At 36.8% G+C, this 21,513-nt stretch overlaps 4 protein-coding genes across 5 annotated transcripts; all 4 read right to left on the minus strand.

Annotated features, from left to right (window-relative positions):
• Window positions 1-4,488: 4,488 nt before the first annotated feature.
• Window positions 4,489-6,019, minus strand: LOC149018198 (2-oxoglutarate-dependent dioxygenase 19-like). The gene is made up of 4 exons (XM_089153858.1): window positions 5,753-6,019; window positions 5,426-5,661; window positions 5,004-5,331; window positions 4,489-4,755 (listed from the first exon to the last, which is right to left on the minus strand). Exons 1-4 carry the CDS (start codon window positions 6,017-6,019, stop codon window positions 4,489-4,491), a joined length of 1,098 nt encoding a protein of 365 aa, XP_089009984.1.
• A 2,887-nt stretch (window positions 6,020-8,906) lies between these two features.
• On the minus strand, window positions 8,907-10,630 carry LOC149018199 (2-oxoglutarate-dependent dioxygenase 19-like). The gene is made up of 4 exons (XM_089154306.1): window positions 10,301-10,630; window positions 9,986-10,221; window positions 9,589-9,916; window positions 8,907-9,506 (listed from the first exon to the last, which is right to left on the minus strand). Exons 1-4 carry the CDS (start codon window positions 10,583-10,585, stop codon window positions 9,255-9,257), a joined length of 1,101 nt encoding a protein of 366 aa, XP_089010432.1. The 5' UTR covers window positions 10,586-10,630; the 3' UTR covers window positions 8,907-9,254.
• A 1,100-nt stretch (window positions 10,631-11,730) lies between these two features.
• LOC149018200 (2-oxoglutarate-dependent dioxygenase 19-like) lies at window positions 11,731-13,736 on the minus strand. Its single transcript, XM_089152515.1, has 4 exons — window positions 13,397-13,736; window positions 13,069-13,304; window positions 12,620-12,950; window positions 11,731-12,434 (listed from the first exon to the last, which is right to left on the minus strand). The coding sequence occupies exons 1-4, from the start codon at window positions 13,661-13,663 to the stop codon at window positions 12,186-12,188; spliced, it is 1,083 nt and encodes a 360-aa protein (XP_089008641.1). The 5' UTR covers window positions 13,664-13,736; the 3' UTR covers window positions 11,731-12,185.
• On the minus strand, window positions 13,569-16,625 carry LOC149018201 (2-oxoglutarate-dependent dioxygenase 19-like). Of its 2 annotated transcripts, XR_016172899.1 has the most exons (5): window positions 16,283-16,625; window positions 15,948-16,183; window positions 14,844-15,171; window positions 14,394-14,697; window positions 13,569-13,645 (listed from the first exon to the last, which is right to left on the minus strand). XR_016172899.1 is itself a non-coding variant. In XM_089152516.1 (4 exons), the coding sequence occupies exons 1-4, from the start codon at window positions 16,541-16,543 to the stop codon at window positions 14,452-14,454; spliced, it is 1,071 nt and encodes a 356-aa protein (XP_089008642.1). In that variant the 5' UTR covers window positions 16,544-16,625; the 3' UTR covers window positions 14,175-14,451. The 2 variants fall into 2 exon arrangements, 1 of the variants encoding a protein (XP_089008642.1); XM_089152516.1 differs by lacking the exon at window positions 13,569-13,645 and having other exon boundaries at window positions 14,175-14,697.
• Window positions 16,626-21,513: the final 4,888 nt, after the last annotated feature.

The raw sequence follows: 21,513 nt of genomic DNA on the forward strand, positions 1-21,513 counted from the left end.
CGCTAGATTTACTATGAGACAACAAGTATCTTCTGAATGAAAAAAAATTTGATAAAAAGAAAGTGGTCTATAAATTTTTCTAGTTAGTTATAGCATTCATGCTTTACCATCTCTTTTCATTTAATGCTTTTCATTTGATCTATACCATACCATGTGGTCGTTAAAAGTAAGGCATTTGGCTTCGAGTCTTCAATCTTGCCTTCATTTAATGCTTTTCATTTAATCTCTACGAGTATCACGTGGTCGTCTTTGTTTTCCTTTTTATTTATTTATTTGTATATTTTAAAAGCAAAGCATTTGGCTTCGAGTTTTCAGTCTTGCCATTCTTCTGCAACTACACCAGCAGAAGTAGAAGAGTCTGTTGCTGCAACCACTTCGGCAGAGGTCGACATGCGAACAACAAAGCCTTCCTTCTTCTTCAGTTCTTCTGTTCTTCTAGTGATCTTGTAAACGCGAAGCCTGCAGCGAAATCGGTAAACTTTAGAGGATTTCTTGAAGTTCTCGACAAGTTTTGGAAGCTCCGCTCCTTGGTGACGCTTTGAAGGAGCGTGTTGAGAGAAGTCGAAAAAGATGGGCTAGTGGTGGTAGTTGAAGTCTAAAGAATATTTGTATATACAGTAAATATTTCGCTAGTTCGCCGGATATTGTCGGAAGATCGTCGATTTAAGATATATCGATTTTCAGGCGATTTTTGGGATATATTGCTTTCGCCTGGCATTTCGGGTGAGAAGTTGTTCCGTAGTTGTTACCAAGGTGCGATATATTGCTCGGTTTGCCAGGTTTGATACCCAGCGAATCGGTCGATATGGCAAAATCTCGGCAATATTTCGCTCCCAATTTTGGGGGTATTTTTGGATGTTTTGAGCTCAAATTTGATGTTAATATGTGATAAATTTGAATTATTTCTTAAAATTTTTTCCATTTAAATTCTACTAAGTAGCCACATTTAACATGTTTCCTTCTAAGGCCTAAATTATTTGGATATAATTGGAATGAATACCCATACACTATGAAAATTCTATTACAAAATCCATTCATAATTTAAATTGTTTCTATAAATTATTTCATGTATATACTCTTCTCTAACCACATTTGGCATGGTTTGAAGCCTAAATCCCTAGAATATAATTGGTAAGATTGCTCATTAATCTTGAAGATTTTGCTATAAAATGTTTTCTTAATTTGAATTATTTTCAGAAATTATTTTATGTAGATTCTCCTCCTAATTACATTTAGCACATTACCTTTTGAGTCTTGAATTATTGAGATAGAATTGGTAAGATTATCCATGGATCCTAAAGATTTTGCTGTAGAATCGCAATAGAAATAGCAAAAAAATGGCAAAAAAAGAAGTGGAAATATCGATTTTTTCGACATATCGCGAGAAATGGCGATATCTCGCCAGTTCGAGTTTCGCCCTTGGTTTTGGTTCACCTTGAATTGAAACCACCGAATTTCGGCGATATATATATATATATATATATATATATATCATTGAAATTCCACGATTTTCCTTCATTGGTTGTAACTTGGGGTATAAATGGATCAAATTCGGATCTATTATACGGATTCGGATAATATCCTATCTGTTTTTTAGATGGATTTAGTCGTATTCGGATGATAATTGGATAAATTTTCTGAAGCAGATTCTTCTAAATGGGACATGTATACAGATTAAATATAAGTTTTTGACTACTTGTTCACATCTTAACCATTTTAATTATTTGTGAGGCTAGGTTTGAAATTTAAGAATTTAACAACTTTGGTAGTTATTTTAGTAGAAAGTCTATAAAAATAGTAACATATCTCAAGTAAAAAATTATAAAATTAAAAAAATAAATCCAAATAAGTAATTTGATCAAATAATTTTATCGGACGGATAATAATCAGTAAGAAATGGATACACCATTTCCGCATCCTATTAGTAATCGGTCGAATACTGCTAAACAGATGCAAATTCAAATTCAGGAGTGGAATCCGGTTATCCATTTTACCCTTAGTTGTAACCACAAAACCATATTCCACCAAAAACCCACAAAAAAAAAAGGACTTGTAATATAATTATTATTTTACATTTATTAAAAATATTCTAAAATATGATAAAGTCTCGTCGAAACAGGAAGGTAAAACATTTAATCTTTAACACAAGATAACAATGGAATTTCAGCCCATAGAGAAGATACTCCGTCTATATACCTTTCTCCAACAACTCTTCATGATTTCGTTCTTATCCCAAGCTCTTTCTTTCCTTTGTTGTCATAAGTGTATTATGTAATCTCATATTATTTAAAGTAGGGGTGTCAGTCGTGTAGTTTCGAGCGGTTTTGAGTTCGGCTTAATGGTTTGGGATTGAGAAACCCCCGGCCCAAACACAACCCATTCAAAAGATAATGGTTTCGGTGCGGTTTGAGTTCGAGTTGACTATCGGTTTGGACTAACAATTTGGATTCAGTTTGGACTAACGGTTTAGACTAAATTAGAAATCAATATTGAAATTTATTTTTATTTTTCTTCAATTCCAAGTCCTAGTTTATCACACACAAAACTACAAAAGAGAGAGGAAGAAGACTCGAAGTAGATCTAGTGATGGCATTAGTTTGATCCAAACCACCCCACCCCCAAAAAATAAAGAATTTGGATTCTTCTGTCATGTGTAGATACCAACCTCACAATCTTCACCCAATGAAATTGAATTTGTATGAAAGCTGAACTTAAAATTACTCGTGGTAAGGAATAGATTTGTTAGCAACAATGCATGATTATACCATCATGGCATACAATTACAAAAAGATGATTCTAAATAGGGATAATTACTATTGGCCCCCTGTACTTTGATTTTATTACTAATGTATACCCTGTACTTTTTAAAATTACTAATCCAACCTTTGACTTTGTCTACAATTACTATTGCCCCCTACCGTTAAGTTCTGTTAGTTTACTGATGATGTGGCAACTTTATATTTTCTCAAAAACCCCAAAATACCCTTATACTTATCTCTTTACTTATTTACCCTTTTGTCAAGTTACAGTAGTACCCTTAATTAATTGTGGAGAAAAAAAAAATTATAATCCGTTTTATTCTTAAAAATATAAAAATTAAAAAAAAAAAAAAAAAAAATGATTGAATAAAAGTCAAATAGAAACCGAAGAGGAAGGAAAATCAAATTCAACTCAAATTGGAAACTGAATATCACTTAAAATATTTTCAAAATAAATGAAGTTTATTGGATTTGAATTTTGCCAATTTCATTAATTCAAAATAAATGAAGTTTAGGATAAAATTGACATTTAATACGGCTTTTATAAATGAGGTAGTATCATCTTTTGATTTCTTAATTTTCATGAAGGGCAAATTAGACATTACATATTCAAACTTAACGACAACTTAACACCGTTATAAGGAAGGGGGGCAACAGTAATTCCATAAAGAACAGGGTTTTATTAGTAATAAAATCAAACTACAGGGGGCAACAGTAATTATCCCTTCTAAATATCATAGGAATAAAAACACCATTACAAAAAAATTCTATTTTGAAATAGTGAAAGTAAAACAAATGGTTAAAAGTTAACACTTAAAATAATAAAATTAAATGAAATTTGAAAGTTGAAAGTTGAAAGTTAAAACCGTGTGAAATACTCAAACACTGATTAAAGTGACTGAACTGTAAGGTAAGGGTTATTACTTATTACTTGTTGCATTATTGGGGTCCAAATTCAATGGTTCATTAACATCATTTAATATTTTAAGTTAATTTATACTAAAAGGTTAACAGATTGTGCTCTGGGCCTATTGGTTCTCTCTAGCAGGCTGCACACGGGCTGGCTAGGCCCAGCCCAGACACGGTCCATTAAGGTTCGGTTAGGACTATAACGGGCAGGTTCGGTCCTGTTTTAATGGTTTGGGTTGAAAATTGACACCCCTAATTTAAAGGGTTGTTTTGAGATCTTAATAAAAACAACAATGGTTTAACGACATTCAATAGCGGATTGGGTTAATGCATCCAAGGGAAGCCCAACGTTGGGGTTTGTTTTCCAATGAGAAAATGTGATGTCAATGTTTAAAGTCCTAATATCTTGAGGTGCCTTAGGAATTTGTCCTAAATTTTTAGATGTGTTCGATAATTTGAATCTCTTTGCGACTACAGGTCTAGTTCTACTTTACATTCAATTTATACATAAAAGTTACCTTAAAGATGTAGTTGAGATATGCATGTAAGCTGATTCGGATAAACCTTAAACAAAAAAAAATATAAAAATTATTATAAATTATAATACACAGCCCAGGATTTCTCCATGCATGATCAGTCAGGAACCAAACTACCAAAGTAGATAGTTTTTCTTGGCTCCTGTTATTTATTTACAAGACCAGATTCCTCAAGCCTTGCACAACTTTAGAGTACCAGATCTTACCAAAGAAAAAAAAAAAAAGCTTTAGAGTACCAGACGACAAAAAAGCATTCTCGAATCTTGATAAATCCCATTAAAAGGCTAAGGTTCGATCCTCTTTGATCCAATTCGAACCCGGTCCAAGCAAGTTTTCTCATTAAGTACATTTGCTTGCTGCAGCTCCAAGAACTCCCTATATTTCATTCCTGAGTAAGCTGGTGGATTGCTTTCACTGTTTAACAATTCAGGAGCTGGACTCACAACCGTGTCCAGAGACGGTCCATGGTTCATGGCTATGGATATCCTCGCAGTGTTGCCTTTCACCATTGCTCTGTGTAAGACACTCTTGTACTTCCCATTGCTTAGTATCTATTGTCAATGAAAAAAAGTCAGTAATACATGAAAATCTACTAGAATTTGGACATGCTCTCTTCTATTGGGTAGAAGTTTGTATTTTTTTATATTTCTTCATCGCACATTAGGAGAGAGCTCCACTGAAAGGCCGGCTTTTGATTTTCTTTGTTAGAATTTAAAATGAATCCACTCCTAATGTGTAACAGAGAAGTGTGAAGAAAACACAGAATCGATAGACAATCCGAATTCAAAGTAATACACACCTCGAGTTGATCAGCAGTGTTGACAAGGATAGAGTTGGGCAAGGAATTCACTGGGACCCATTTGCCCTTGTGTTGGAGTTGAAGTCCAGCAGTACAACTCTCTATGAGGAGGGTCAAGATGCCATGGTCAGAATGAGGTGGAAGTCCCATTACAAGTTCTGGTTCTGGGCATGGTGGATACATATTCCCAACCAGAACCTGCAAACCCTTCTCCAGCTTCATTGCCTTGTGGATGTAGTTATCTTCTAGACCCAAGCTTTGGGATACCCCTTTCAGTAATTCCGTCGCCACTTCTCTCATTTGATTGGAATATTTTGAGCAAATCTCGCTGTGCAAAACCATCGGATTAGAATCTAACCTAGCCTAATTCACAGAATATATACCCCTAGATGGCATGGATTTGTTAACGAGTAATTGTTTACCTGAAACCAGAGGGCTTGTCTGGGGAATGAAATTCAGGATGGACGAACAGCTTCAGAAAATCCCTCCAAAAGAAGACCTTCTCCACCGAAGCATTGAAGCTGGTGCCACACCTGATCGGATCCAGTACGTGCTTCCCTGCGTACTCACTCTTCTCCTCCTCCGTCAGATCGAAGAATCTTTGATAGGCCTTCAACATCTCTTCCATCAGGCTCTTGGGTACACCGTGATTGATAACCTGCGACACACCAAATCCAACAATAAATCAAAGTTCGTCTCTGCACGCTTGTGCAGGAGTATTGTTTTTTTCTGAGCTTGAAAAAGATTACCATGAAGAAGCCCCAATCTTGACAGGCTTTACCCAAGTCATGAACTATCTTGGAGCGTTGATCAGGAGTTCCAGAGGTGAGAAGGGAGAAGTCTATGACGGGAATCTCTTCTGTAACGACCTGCTCGTCGGAGCGATTGGAGGAGGAAAAGATGTAGTGGGAGGGGATGGAGGTGAGGGTGTTTGATTTCACTAACTCTTTTACGCAACCCACAGATGATGGCGATGAAGGAGTTTGAACAAGAATCTGAGATTTCGCTGCAGCCATGGTGACGGAGATCGAAGAAACGTAGCAGCAAGCGTGTGCGGCTTCCCAACATGCATGGTGCTACGGCTGGGTTTGATGCTATAACGGTGGAGTAAGACCATCAGGACATCATCGCCTACTTCTGTCACTGGACTGATGCAATTCAGCAGGAAGCAAGATTCATCCTTCATGATGTTCTTCATTTGGCTGCTTGCTTCAAATCCTCATGAGTGTTCTTTCTCATGTTCCAATGTTCAACTGTGTTGCTGACTCGTAGGGGAGCTCCACTTCAGTGTTGCGCAATAATTGTGATGCAAAGGATCGTTTCTTAAAATTTGATTATACACTTACGAAAATGGATGGTTGAGACCGAAATCTCACATTGGTTGTAGAATTTGTGCATTAATTGTGCAGCACCAAACAATTTTACAAAACAAGAAAATTTGTCATCCAAACATGAATCTTCAGTCACTAAAATACAAAGTCTAAAAGAGGTAATGAGGACATCCAGGTGAGATTCCATGTTACATGCCTTTGTATGGGACAAAAGACCTAATAAAAAAAAAAAATTAAAGTTATGAATATTATATTTTTCTTTGGATTGTCAAAAGAAAAGAAGATCAATTTTGGAAAGAGAATATTTTAAGGCAAATATTTTTTTTATGGTAAAATAGTTTTATTAATGGCAAAAATTGATGGACGAGTCTAGATTAGACTTTATATCCACGGATCAAAATTTGGTCAAATGGTCAGACACTATATCGACAAGACCATCCTAGTCATGGAGTCAATAATTCAATATAGGTGCCAACTTCTTGGTAGGTCTTCAAACCTCTGTACATGAAAATTTTTATTTACTTGAGGCCTTACCAATTACCCTAACCCGGATTGTGGGGGAGGATGCCAATAGTAAGATTCACTACATAATGTAATTTTTCTTCCAAACTTTTTTTTTTTTTACTAATTTTTCCAACTTTTTTTTTATAGTCTTTCCCACCTTTTTTTGCGGATTCAAATGGTCTGCGGCGCCCAGGCCATCCCTGCTGCTCCGATGGGCGTGTGGCAATACTTGTGATTGAAAATCTGCAGTCTTCTTTTTGAAATGATCCTTTTCCAATCTTTAAATGTGGCAATAAGTTTGTGATTGAAATCTTGTCTTCAGGCAGCCTTCGCAAACATCTTCAAGCTTGAGAGTTTCTGCAAGTTAGACACGAGGTTGAAACTGGTCTCGAGTTCAGATCTGTGAAGAAGCCATCATCGTTTCAATGCCACTATTATTAGAAAGTTTTGCAGTAATTGATGATCACTAAACAATAGACGGCCGTGCCAATCGTGTCAAGGAAGAACTAGAGAAGAGAAGAAATCACGGCGTTCTATACTTGAGCAATTGTCACTTATTGCAGGACATGTAGCGCCCATAGATAGCGGCAGCTGGATGGCCGCTACATTGGACGCCGCAGACTATTTGAACCCCACATTCTTCTCCCTCTTCAGTTTCTACTCTTTTTTTCTGGTTCTTTTGGAAGCTTGCAAGAATTACACCGTTGGTGATTCTCCGGGTTGTTGTGACAAACTTGAAGAGGCCCAACGTGGATTACCAGAAATGAGCTGCAGGCAAGAACTTCAGCTTGGGAGATTTCCTCAGTAAGCCCACTTTAAGCTAAACTGTACAATTCCTTTTTAGGTAGAACTGTAGATCCCTTCCTACATGCAGCTACAATCCTCCATGTGTCTTCTATCTTAATTTTTTCATGCTGAAGTTCTTTCTTGCGAAATTATAACTCAGAGACAATGAAAGATGTGAAGATTTGCGCAGATGGAGATTACGATTTCTCCATCAGTTTGACGTAATCTTCCATTCAGTAAACTCTTCAATTCAGTGTTTACTTTTATACAGATGAGAGAAAGAAAAACCCAATTCAAATTTGTATAGTTTTTGTTGACTTTTCCGTTTGGGGCAAATGGTTTCACAGTTGCAGCTATTTGTTTTGAAGGGTTCTGATTTTTTTTGGAATTTGGGACCTTTCAGTTTTTTTTTTTTCATCTATCTAAGATAGTGTCAGGATTGATAAAGTGGCATAGACTCATACTTCTTAGTGAAAAAATCGTAGGTTCAACCATTGTGAACGACATATGTAATACCGTATATTCTCTATACATATATGAATTGATTCGATGAATTACATTTTTTTTTTTTTTTTTTTTTTGATTTTTTTTTTGTGGGGGTTTTTTTTTGTTACTTAAAACTTAATTCATGCTAGAATATTGGGACTGCCATAATATGCCTGAAAAAACAGGCAGCATTTCCAACTATGTTATGGGGTAGCAAAGGTCCAATTGCAAAAAATGATATAGATGTTGCATGATCCATGGTGTTTTTTTTCTCCCCCCAGGGGGGGGGTTTGTGTGTTTTTTTTTGTTTTTTGGTTTTTTTTTTTTTTTTTTTTTTTTGATTTTTTTTTTTTTTTTTTTTTTGGTTTTTTTTTTTTCCTTTTTCATGTTGACAAAAAGTTTGAGTTGTTTGCCGTTTCATTCATAGAATCTCATACATACTCCCAAACCATAAAAGAGAAGCCTTTGGAAACATATCCAAGAACGACAGTCTAACATCCACTAATTCTTTGGAAGGGGAGGATTTTGGTTTTTTTTTTTTTTTTGGGAAATGGGTTTTTTTTGTGTCAGTACTGCAAAAATATAAAAAAAAAAAGGGAATACTGCAAAAAGAGAACTATATATTTACAGAGCAGTGTACCTCTATTGATCCTAAGAAAAAGGAACATATGCTGTTAAGAGTTTAGGAGCCACCATTTTTACTGATTTTTGCTTGGGTGCTGTAAATCACGTAACATATAGTCGAGATTAAAATCTCAACCGAAAAAGTGAATTTTCAAAACGAGTTCAAGATTTCGACATTGACCGTGCGCTACAAGTGTTAAGCATTAATTACGCAGCACCCAAGCATAACCTCATTTCCACATAGTGAAATGCATTCCAATGTTGCCTAAGATGGCACCCAGGAAATTTGACTTGCATTAGGTTGGGATCCAATAGGTTTTTACCCCATAATGTACCCATAGTTAAGCCTGTATGTGGTGCCATTAACCATTCAAGTTTAGTAATCATCAAACATAAATAATTCAAGAGAAACCTTAACAAAACCAGATTTCTACCATACAACAACAAACCATCCTTGAACCTTAAGCACAGATGAAACCAAATCATCATTAGTTGTAATAAATGGTTCAAGGTTGAACCCTCATTGTTTAACTCGAATCTGGTCCAAGGTGGTTTTCTCATTAAGCACGGTTCCAAGCTTGAGCGCCATGTAATCACTGAATTTCATTCCGGTGTATGCTGGTGGGTTGCTTTCATTATTTGTCAATTCGGGAGATGGGCTAACAAACGTGTCCATCGACGGCCCATGGGTCATCACTAGTGAAATTCTCGTTGTTCTGCCGTTCACGGTTGCTCTGTGCACCACACTCTTATACTTTCCGTTGCTCAGAATCTATTCCATTCGCAAAACATTCAAATCAATAAATCATATTACAATTCGACAAGAAAGCACTGAAGAAAATGAAAAAACAAACCTCAAGGTGATCCCCAGTATTGACAAGGAAAGAGTTGGGGAGGGGATCCACATGTACCCATTTGCCCCTGTGCTGGAGTTGATAGCCACTAATGCCATTGTCAATGAGGAGGGTCAAGAGGCCATGATCAGAATGAGGTGGCAGACCCATTGCTTGTTCTGGTTCTGGGCATGGTGGATAAAGATTCCCAACCAGATACTGGACACCCTTCTCTAGATTCATTCTGTTCTCAATGTAGTGTTCTTCCAGTCCCAAGCTTTCAGATATCCCTTTCAGTAATTCCAACACCACTTCTCTTGTTCTCTTGCAATATTTTGAGGAAATCTCACTGTGCAATCAAATCCAAACTTCAGACTAGAATCTAACTTAAAATTTTAGCTACATGTATGGTTATCACCTGAAATCGAGGGGCTTGTTTATGGAGTAAAACTCAGGATGGACGAACATCCTGAGATAATCCCTCCAGAAGAAGACCTTGTCCACTGAAGCATTGAAGCTGGTGCCACAGCTGATCGGGTCCGTTGGTTTCTTCCCTGCATACTCCCTCTTCTCCTCTTCCTTCAGATCAAAGAATCTTTGTAGGGCATCTAGCATCTCTTCTCTCAAACTCTCTGGCGCACCGTGATTTATAACCTGTGATACATCAAATCCAACATTAGCAACTCAATCATCTTGCCCTGATTAGTGTTCTTCTTGAAGTTAAATTAATTACCATGAAGAAGCCCCAGTCTTGACAGGCTTTGCCCAGGTCATGGATGATCTTGGAGCGTTGATCAGGAGTTCCGGAAGTAAGGAGAGAGAAGTCAATGATGGGGAGCTCTTCTTTAACAACTTGGTCGTCGGAGAGATTGGTGGTGGAGAAGACGTAGTGGGAAGGGATGGATTTGAGGGTGTTTGATTGTACTAGTTCTTTGACGCTGCTCATACTCTTGTTGGTGGAAGATAAAGATGATGGGGAAGAAGGGGTTTGAACAAGAATCTGTGAATTTGCAGCCATGGAATCCGAGAAGAATTGCAGGTAATTAGGACCGGAACTAAAGAATAATAGATTGGAAGCGGTGGAGAAATAGGAGTGATAGTGACACTGATATTATCTGTAGATGGCCATGGATGGTGGCCCCGTGGTTTGTCTTGGACCTAAAGGCCAAGGGTTTCAAAACATAACTCGAACTGTTCGGATCAATCGAATTCAATGGAGGGGTAAAAAAAATCCAGACAGTTCGATTGTAGTTGGATCGGTTCATTTTGAAACCAGATCAAAATGAACATAAGAAAATATCATTAATTACGAGAAGAGTTGATCACATTAGATGAAACAAACTAGTTGAATTCACGAGATTTCTATCTTCATAAGTAGGAAGTAGGTGTGTAAGCGGATCGGATTCAAATAATATCCTATTAGTTTTAAGACTAATTCAGTCAGATTTGGATGATAATCGAATAGTTATTTTCTTAAGTAGATTATATTAAATTGGTATCAATCACGGTCCAATATGTCGACTGAAGTCGCCGTATCGGATGTTGGCAACACCACCGACATGGCGACAATCTCCGAAATGTCAGGCGACCATGGGGTGATTTGAGAGTGAATCAATGACTATCGCCACCAGCACCGAAGCCAAAATCGGATTCGTCAGCAAGCAGATCCAGCACCAGCACGGCAGCATTGAAGCTGCCACTACCACCTGCGCCACCAACACCGCCTCCTGCACCAACTCCACCACCCAATCCACCTCCCCCACCACCATGGCACCACCAAACCCTCCACCTCCTCTAGCTCCTGCTCCTCCATCAGCACTGACACTGCCGCCCAGACCTCCTCCTGCACGGCTGCACCTCCACTAGCACCAACACAAGCTCCTCCTCCTAGTCCCCGCTTGCACCTCCTCCAAGTCCACCGCCACCCCCTCCACCGAAGCAACTTATCCACCCCTCACTGTCTCGGAATCCTCTCCGGCTCGGAGCTGCCAAACATCGGCAAAGAGCCTGAAAGTCGAGAAAGAAGAAACTAAGGAGAAAGTCGCCCAAATAATCGACCATCGGCGATATATCGCCGACTTAAGGAGAAAGTCGTATCGTTGGGGGGTTTCATGTCGCCCCCCAGCAACATGTCGAAATATTGCCGTGTGTCACAGTACCGTGGTATCAATACAAATTTAATACAAGTTTTGGACTACTTGTTGACATCTTTACTATTTTATTTGTGAAGACTAAGTTTGAAATTTAAGAATTTAGCAACTTTGGCAGTTATTTTAGTAGTAAATGTAAAAAAAATTCACATATTTTAAGTAAAAATTTATAAAAATAAGAAAAACAAAACCAAGTAACTTAATTGGATAATTTTATCGGTAGGAAAATGGTATACTATATTTGCATCCTAATAGTAATTGAACAGATTCTGATATCCCTAAATAAGTTTGGATACTATTTCGGTGACAATTTTCGATTATCCATTTACACCTCTATTCATAAGATACAAAACAGATCAGGCTGTTCAAGCCATAACTATAGTACCACCCCACGAGTATGCATATAAGCATATTTTGAAACCTTTATAAATTCTAAGAAACGGCTCAAGGTTGGACCAAGGACCATCTTTATTTGACTCGAAGCCGGTTCACCCAGATTTTCTCATTAAGTGCGTTTCCTTGTTGGGCCTCCAGGTAATCCCTGTACTTCATTCCTGAGTAAGCTGCTGGGTTGTTTTCAGCATGTAACAATTCTGAAGCCGGGTTAACAACTGTATCCAATGACGGTCCATGAGCCATGGCAATGGATATCCTCGCACTCTTGCCATTCACAACTGCTCTGTGCAACACACTTTTGTACTTCTCATTGCTTAGTATCTATTACAAATCAAAATCAAAGACAAACATTGAAACTTCTTATAAGTATTTGAACATCCTCTACTGTAAGCAAGGTTTAAAGTATTAGTGTTGATCAACATTGTATCGGTCAGGTGATTTTAAAGAACATATCGAGCATTGTATCATACTGGTAAGTTTTGAGAAGAAAGAAGTAACATATATACCTCAAGGTGATCTGCAGTGTTGACGAGGATAGAGTTGGGAAGGGAATTCACTTGGACCCATTTGCCGTTATGTTGGATTTGAAGGCCACCACCAGTGTTCTCTACAAGGAGGGTCAAGAGGCCATGATCAGAGTGAGGTGGAAGTCCCATTACAAGTTCTGGTTCTGGGCATGGTGGGTACAGATTCCCAACCAGAACCTGCAAACCCTTCTCCAGCTTCATTGCCTTCTCAATGTAGTTCTGATCTTCAAGTCCCAAGCTTTCTGATATCCCTTTCAGTAATTCCATTGCCACTTTTCTTATCTGCTTAGAATATGCAGATGAAATCTCACTGTGCATGCAACCATACCAACCATCAATCATAAATTAGAATCCTAGCTAGCTCCTCTACATTGACAAAAATACCCTTAAATGGATAAGTCAAGGTATGGTGGATGAGTGATGTTCACCTGAAACTGAGGGGCTTGCCTAGGGAATGAAATTCAGGATGGACAAACACCTTGAGATAATCTCTCCAATAGAAAACCTTCTCCACAGAAGCATTGAAGCTGCTACCATACCTGATCGGATCCAATACATGCTTCCCAGCATACTCTCCCTTCTCCTCCTCCGTCAGATCAAAGAATCCTTCGATGGCCTTCAACATATCTTCTATTAGGCTCTCTGGCACTCCGTGATTTATAACCTGATCAGACACACCCCGAATCCAGCATTAGTTAGTAACCCATTCGTCTTGTGCTGATTAGTGTTCTTAATTCCTGAATTAAGTTGAACTACCATGAAGAAGCCCCAATCTTGACAGGCTTTGTCCAGGTCATGGATGACCTTCGAGCGCTGATCAGGAGTTCCGGCAGTGAGGAGGGAGAAATCGATGATGGGGATCTCTTCTGTAACAACGACTCGCTCGTCTGCGTGGCTGGTAGTGGAACAGATGTACTGGTTGGGGATGGAGGTGAGGGTGTTTGATTTCACTAACTCTTTTACGCAACTCACAGAAGATGATGATGAAGGGGTTTCAGCAAGAATCTGAGATTTTGTAGCCATGAAGACGGACGGAGAACAAACGTAGCAAGCGGAGAACGAAGAAGATTATTAGATTGGAAGTAGTAAAGTTATCTTTATCTCATCTCTACCACACAAATAAAAAAGAGTAATTAATATATAAATTTTTTTTTAGGTTCGTAGATGATGTAAGATGAGTGATTCCGGTTAAAAAATAAATAAATAAATAAAGAAGTGATTCCAATATTTCATACCAATCAAAAAAAAAAATTCCGATATGAAAAACTAGGCAAAGCATTAGATAAGAACAGAACAAAATTGTAATTAATTATATAGGGTCAGAATGGTTCAACTTTGGGCCGAGTGTCCAATTTTTGAATCAATCCGGAATTTGTTTCGTATCCTAATTTCAAGTAGGTGAAATGAATCAGATAAATTAACTCAAACACTATCAAAATGGTTGAAAAATCCCACCACTCAGACCAGCTCAGAATGAGGAAATGAAATCGAAACATACAAACCAATGTACCTGAATAAGAAATCTATAACAACATAGAATACCTTCAAAGATTTATTTACGAGGGGAATACTTTTACTTATATTACAACACATAGGACTCCTCCCTCCATAAGATAATTAGAAACCAAACAAGCAACAAGCTAGGCTCCTTATTTAATTTTTAATTATCAGACCAGCACTTCAAGCCATAGCTGTAGTAGGACCATACAGCTTAGCACCAAAATAGAAAAATAAAATAGTACCACGTACGTACGCAACTCTGCATTATTGAATCTCCATAAATTTTATGAACCGGCTCAAGGCTGGTTCGTTTAGTTAATCCGAAGCCGGTCCACATTGTTCTTGTCACGAAGTTCATGACATTGCTCGTACTCCAAGAACTCTTTGAATGTGGTTCCCTGATAATCTGGTGGATTGGTTTCATCGTTTAACAATGCCGGAGCTGGGGTCACTAATGCATCCAGTGAAGGTCCATGGTCTGTGGCGATGGATATCCTTGTAGTTTCGCTCACCATTACTCTGTGTAACACACTCTTGTACTTCCCATTGCTCAGTATCTGTTATACGAAAAAGAGTTTATATAAGCATGTGCATTTTGAAATTTGTTAAAGGGCTTTATTAAACTCATTCCATCAAATTTAGAGCTTTTAGTGCACTGATCAAGTATCTAACAATAATAGAAAAGAAGAAAGAAGTGAGATACCTCTAGTTGATCAGCAGTGTTGACAAGGATAGCGTTGGGAACGCAATTCACTTGGACCCATTTGTCCTTATGCTTGAGTTGAAGGCCACCAGTGACGCTTTCAACCAGGGTGGTGAAGACGCCATGATCAGAGTGAGGTGGAAATCCCATTACAAGTTCTGGTTCTGGGCATGGTGGATATATATTCCCAACCATAATCTGCCTTCCATCTTCCTGCTTTGTTGCCTTGTCGATGTAGTTTTCGTCTAGTCCCAAGCTTTGAGATATCCCTTTCATTAATTCCAGTGCTATTTCTCTTACTTGCTTAGAAAACTCTGAGCAAGTCTCGCTGTACAACCAATTCCAACCATCAGATTAAATCCAATCTACTCTACATTTATGGAAATACCCTTAGATGAACAAGTTCATAACGTATGGTTGGTTAGGGGTTGTATAGAAACATTTCTATTACGTTTCCTGTTTTTAGGTAACAAAAGAGTTTCTCATATATGTATTTTTACAGATTCTCATTATTTCTAAATGTTGAAATCATGTATGTTAGATCCAAAAAACACTTATGTGAAAAAAGAAAAATAGAATAAAATATAAAAGAAACTCAGAGATTTTAGGATTCCAAAATATGAGGTTATGTATCTATGTAAAAAAGACAAGAATATCCCTCCACCTTTTTAAATGAAGTATTTTTTTTTTGGGTCTCAAAGTGAGTTAAAACTTTGCGAAAGCATTAGGGTTCGTTTAAAAAATGGTTAAAAAAGATGGATCTTGTTATATTAGTACCTGATGACATAGTGTTGCATATGTTACCCAACGTTGGATGATTGCCATCTTATCTTCATTAAATCTCAACCGCTCAAAAATTTGTTGGTTTCCTTTTCAAGAGAAACTTTTTCGCCCCTTTTGAACTAGTTATAGATGTAGTGCTTTGAACAGTTAAGATTTAATGAAGATCAGGTGGCAACCATCTAACGTTAGGTCACACTTACGTATGTTAGCAGGACTAGTCTAGTAAAATCCAACACTCATCAAGAAAAGGAAAAAACAAAAATAAAACACAAGAAACAAGAAACAGGAACAGGTTGAGAAACCCTAATTAGTGGTGCTTACCTCAAACCTGGGGGCTTGGCCGGGGAATGGTACTGAGGATGGACCAACAGGTTAAGAAAATCTCTCCAGTAGAAGACCTTGTCCGTGGAAGCATCGTAGCTGGTGCCACACCTGATGGGATCCATTCCAGACTTCCCCATATACACCTTCTTCTCCTCTTCCGGCAGATCGAAAAATGTTTCCAAAGCTTTCAACATATCCTGCATTAGGTTCTCCTGCATACCGTGATTTACAACCTGGGATACAACACCAAATCCAACATTAATAAGTATCTCATTCGTCTTGCACTGCTATGTACTCTAGTTCTTCCTGATGAGGAAGTTAAATTACGTAACTATGAAAAAGCCCCATTCTTCACACGCATTGCCCAAGTCATGAATGGTCTTGGAGCGTTGCTCAGGAGTTCCAGAAGTGAGGAGGGAGTAATCGATGATGGGGAACTGATCTTCTATAATGACTTGGTCGTCGGAGTTTTTGTTGTCTGAGAAGATGTATTGGGAAGGGATGGAAGTGAGGTTGTTTGCTTTCAGTAATTCTTTCACCTGTGGTGGATCATATGAAGGGGTGTGAACAAGAATCTGAGAATTCGCAGCCATGAAGACTGAAAAGAAAACTTAGCAGCAAGAGAAAGAAGATTACTAGATCGACAGCACTTGAGAATAAGGAGATATTATTCTACACCATACCAAAAATCATGGAAATGCATCGGGTATAAATATCCATTTAAAGTAGATTAGATTGATGGAACACGTGTGGTTCACCCATTAAAAGTTAAAATTCAAAAGGTTTTAATCAAACTAAACTTTCTTGGCTTTTAAGTACTTGATCAATGTATCAAAAGCTTCAAAATTAATGGAACCAACTGAGTCAAATTCGTACTAATGACTTACCCTAATTTTCACATATCAAATTAGACCCATTAGAGAAAGTGCCAATCCATTACTGAGCTATAACTTGCAAGAAGCAGAGAACGTCTCTATCAGTGCTTTGGTTAGTAACTCATGCTCATTGGACAAGGCTTTAAGGTGTCAAGACATGAATAGTGAATGATGTAACTTGTTGAAGGTAATGCTGAACTCATGAAGCATTAAATCTGAGATGTCCCCATTAAAGATCACAAGCAGTAACCATCTACACTAATGTCCAAGTATTAGATATGTGAATCAAAGAATGACAAAGCATAGTAGGTATCTTTTTCAGGTAGAAGAACCATAGCACATCAAACATGTGGAATGCTCTTGCCCATGAGTTTTTTAAAGACAAGTTACGCGTGTCAATGGTCCAACAAAAGAAGGTTGTGGAAAAAGCATCACAAGAGACTTCAATTATTATTTCACGATCGAGCACTAAGATGATCCACTATGTTAATGAAAAAAGTAAAATGATATCTTCGCCTCAAAAACAATAACACCCCAAATACCAAAAACAAAGAAGAAAAAAAACTTATATATTTACCAATATAGCTAGATTTCTGATGAGGACTGTTGATTATATCTAGTAGATCTTTAAAAAAAACTCTCTAACATCTAGTTGGTGAAGTCATGTCTATGAGAGAAGGGATGGAGTATGTTTTAGAGGGCCGGGGTGTAACAAGATTATTATTGAAAGTGATAATAAGGAAGCTATTTCTTATCTGCAAGACATATCCTATTGGTTGACAACATTAAGCATCTTACATCCTATATTGAGAATTAAGGATAATTTGAAGATACCATAAGTTGAGAGAGAGAGAGAGGATTCTTTGTGTCTTAAATGAAAATAATGAAAAAAAGAGTACTTTGTGTCTTCAACCGACATTGATTTTGGAGGTTTCCTGCGACCTTTTGATTTCTTTTGATGATTGCTTTCCTAAGAACCATGGTTTGACACGCCATTGATGCTGTGTATATTCAATTATGAAGGATGTGACCTGTTGGAGCTAAAGTTGAAACACATAAAATCCAAGTATAATAGAATCTGAATCCATATCAAGTCACTTGCGATGAAGGTCCACACTTGCACTAGACTCCAATTATTGAATGTGAGAATTCTTTTATTTTTTGGTAAGAAGAAATTTTTCATTCATAAATTTAAAGAAATACAGATATAGAAACACACTCAACAAAAAGGAATTAATACAAAAACATAGATGGATGGAAACACATATTCAAACATAAACATCCAAAATCTAGGAGATGAATTTGACTAAACTGTCATATATGCATTAAACAAGGTCATCCAGCCATCCAGGCTAAGGTATGGATAAAACCCAATAAAATCTTACAACGAATAAGCTCAGTCATGCCACAAAGATAGTGATTGACACGCCACAAAGGGCGAGGGAAATCATGCCACAAGGGTGGAGAAGCTACATCTTAAAACCCTTTGTGTGCATTTTTTTTCCGTGCTAGGGTTTTAAGATGAAACTATCTAACCATAGTTAGTTGGAGTACATTAATAGGCGTATATCAGTTGATTGGCCGACATGCCAGTGGTACTTTTCTTCTCGAACGCTATATTTCAAATAAACAAGAAAATATGTAAAGATCATTTGTTAAATCCGAGAAACATTGCATATGATAAGAATATATAGAGGTGGAAAGCAGGGGCGGAACCAAGATTCAATATTGGGGGGCCGAAAAATGGAAGTCCAAATTGGAGAAGCACTAATGTTTTTTCGCTACACATATTGTGTGGCCCTTATAAAACCCATTGGGGTCTTACCTAGAATTATTTTATTATATTAAGGAATAGGCACACATATATTTTGTAGGGTTTACACATATTTGACAAAAATAGATAAATTATTGATAATGATATTTTTTTAAACAAGATATAGGTAAATTAAAGCACCGGTACAAAAGAAAATACACATGACTTCAACCCTAAAAAGTTAGATAAAAACCAACAAATTTTTTAAAGGTAAAAGATGCAAACCAATGGTAGTTAGTTACTTTACTAACTATAGACATTTTTTTTTTGTTGCCAACCCCGGTTTATAAACCGGTGTTCGACTCGCGTCGCACACCTGGCTGTGGTGGGTGAGTCTCCCAACAGGGAGATTTTTTACATCCACAGGGATTCAATACTGAAACATTGCTTAAGCGGACCAAGCTTCTTACCACTTGGACCAACCCCGTTGGTTAAAAAATTGTAGTTACAATATAAAACCAGATAACAAAAATTGTACAAGAAATAAATAAACAAATAATATAAAATCAAATAAAGAATAATAAAAAACTGAAAAAAAAAAAAATAAAAAAAAAAAAAGAAGAAGAAGAAGAAACAATAAATAAATTGAGAAAGAGTATCTAATTGTAGATAAAAAAAAATTTCCCAAAATTTTCTTAACCACGCTTATAGAAAAGGAATAATAAATAGGAAGAAAGAAACATAAGAGAATAAATATGAAGAAAAGAGGAGAAAGGAGAGAGGAGATATGAGAGAATAAATATGGATTGAGGAGTTAGTTTCATGACATTTTGAATATCTAGTAAGATTTTTATTCAAAAATTTCCTTTAACCTAGGTTTATATATAAAAAAAAAAAGAGAATAAATAAGAATAAAAGATGGGAAAGAGAAGAGATGGGAGAATAAATAGGAATTGAGGAGTTAGTTTTTAACTAGGAGATGACATTTATATCCATTATTTTATCTTTGAAATTTATTCTCAATATTGAGGGGGCTAAATAGTGAAATTTCACATGTGAAAAGAGAAAATAACTGGAAAAAGGAAGCAATTTAATATAAAAAATGACAAATTTAAAAGAATAATAAAAAATTTTAAAAATGGGGAGGGGGGCCATGGCCCTCCCAGCCCCTTAGTGGGTCCGCCACTAGTACTCGGAGAGTCTTTTCTTTTAGGTGCAATTAATATAGAGTTCGAGAATCAAGAACCTCACACTTGTATATTTGAGCTAGTATTGAAGATAATTTGAAGATGTTACTTGTCAAAAGAGAAGGTACAAGGGAATTCCACAATCTCATCTTACAATCCTTTTGATTGGGGTGTTACAAAATCAAAGCGAGGCTTCACACCTGGCCCTTGGGAAATTTAAACTTTGACCTCCTAATTAGAAGTGTTATCATTTGTCCTGAATTCATCCTCCTTTTGACACGCCATTAATCAAACTATCAAGAAATGTCGATTATGAAAAATGTGATTTGTTGGAGCTAAATTTGAACTCCATGAATCCACATCACATTAGAGTCCAATTATAGAATCCAACATTAATCCATATCAAGTCACATTCACTAAAAGTCCATGCTAGAATCTTTAAAGTATTGGATGTGTCTTGGGCTGGAACCCTTGTTGTTTTCTTGTTTTTTGAATGAATTGAGTTTACCAAAAATGAATTTATTAAATGTGTGAACCACAGATTGACAAACCTCAAGCCAACCCATCTCTATTGGCCTTGGCTTTAAAGGAACAACATCGACAAATTACACTACTCTTTGTTTGTTTCCATGGGAGAGATTTAGATCATGAAATGTGATGTTTTTTCTACCCAAAAAAAGAAAGAAAAGAAATGTGATGTTTTGGAAATCCAATGGTTGTGACCACAAGTTTCTGAAACTCCACGTGTTGTGATTTGAAGACTATGCAACAACAACAACAACAACAACAAAAAAATTACGTATATCCTCAAAAGAAGAGTGTAGAAGACTAAGCATTACAAGGAACAACGTGAACCACCTGTAGAACCTTTGTTTGTTGAGGCGTGGATCTATCGGATGCGCGACATGACATTCTAAAAATCTAAAAGAAAATTTATATATGCACCAAGATTCAAGACGTGACAAAAAAGAAGATAGCAGAAAAAGAACACACATCCCATGAGACTTTGATAGTTGATTTAGTTCTTGATTTTGTAAATTCCAATTTCATTAAAGTTAACTATTTGATTACCTAGATCCTAGCTGAACTGATTTCTTCTGTAAGTATCATGTTTATGCGACTCTAAGGGGCTTCGTTTTAACTAAGAACAAGTTTGGAGGAATATACATAAATTTAACCGCAACCCATGAAATCTAAATAATTTTAAATTTTAATTAAAATTCACAACTCCAAATGATTCTTGAACTTAATGTGAATCATTTAACAAAAATAACCAAAGTGGTTGTTAAAATTTGGATTCCTAATTCAACATAGTTACTCATCCAACAAAAAAAAAACAAATTAAGCGGATTTGAAATCCATAGAATCACATAATCAAATCACCCGATAATCATTTCACCGAACACTGGGCCTAGCACCGGGCCTGGATAGGTTTGGGCTAGATATTTTTGTTTTTGAATTGGAAAGAGGTTTGGGCTACAATTGGGCCTACCATGGGCTATGGTAAGAGTAACCCTGAATGGGTAATGAAAAGCCCAAGTATATATTACTTTCTTTTTTATGATTAATATTTGTGAATTTATAGTCAAGACAACTAATGCCAACATTTCTAAACTATCAAAAATGGATCAAGCTTCTCCATCCATATAAGCTATCAGTAGGAAGATATCCAAATATAAATACACAATTAAAATTAAATAATGGGATTATCAAGCATTATTCAACATTAATAAAAGATGAATCCGGTT

The sequence above is a fragment of the Hakea prostrata genome, chromosome 4 (genome assembly GCF_041222555.1).
Source record: "Hakea prostrata isolate BN-2017 chromosome 4, UWA_Hpros_2, whole genome shotgun sequence".
NCBI classification, from domain to species: Eukaryota; Viridiplantae; Streptophyta; class Magnoliopsida; order Proteales; family Proteaceae; genus Hakea; species Hakea prostrata.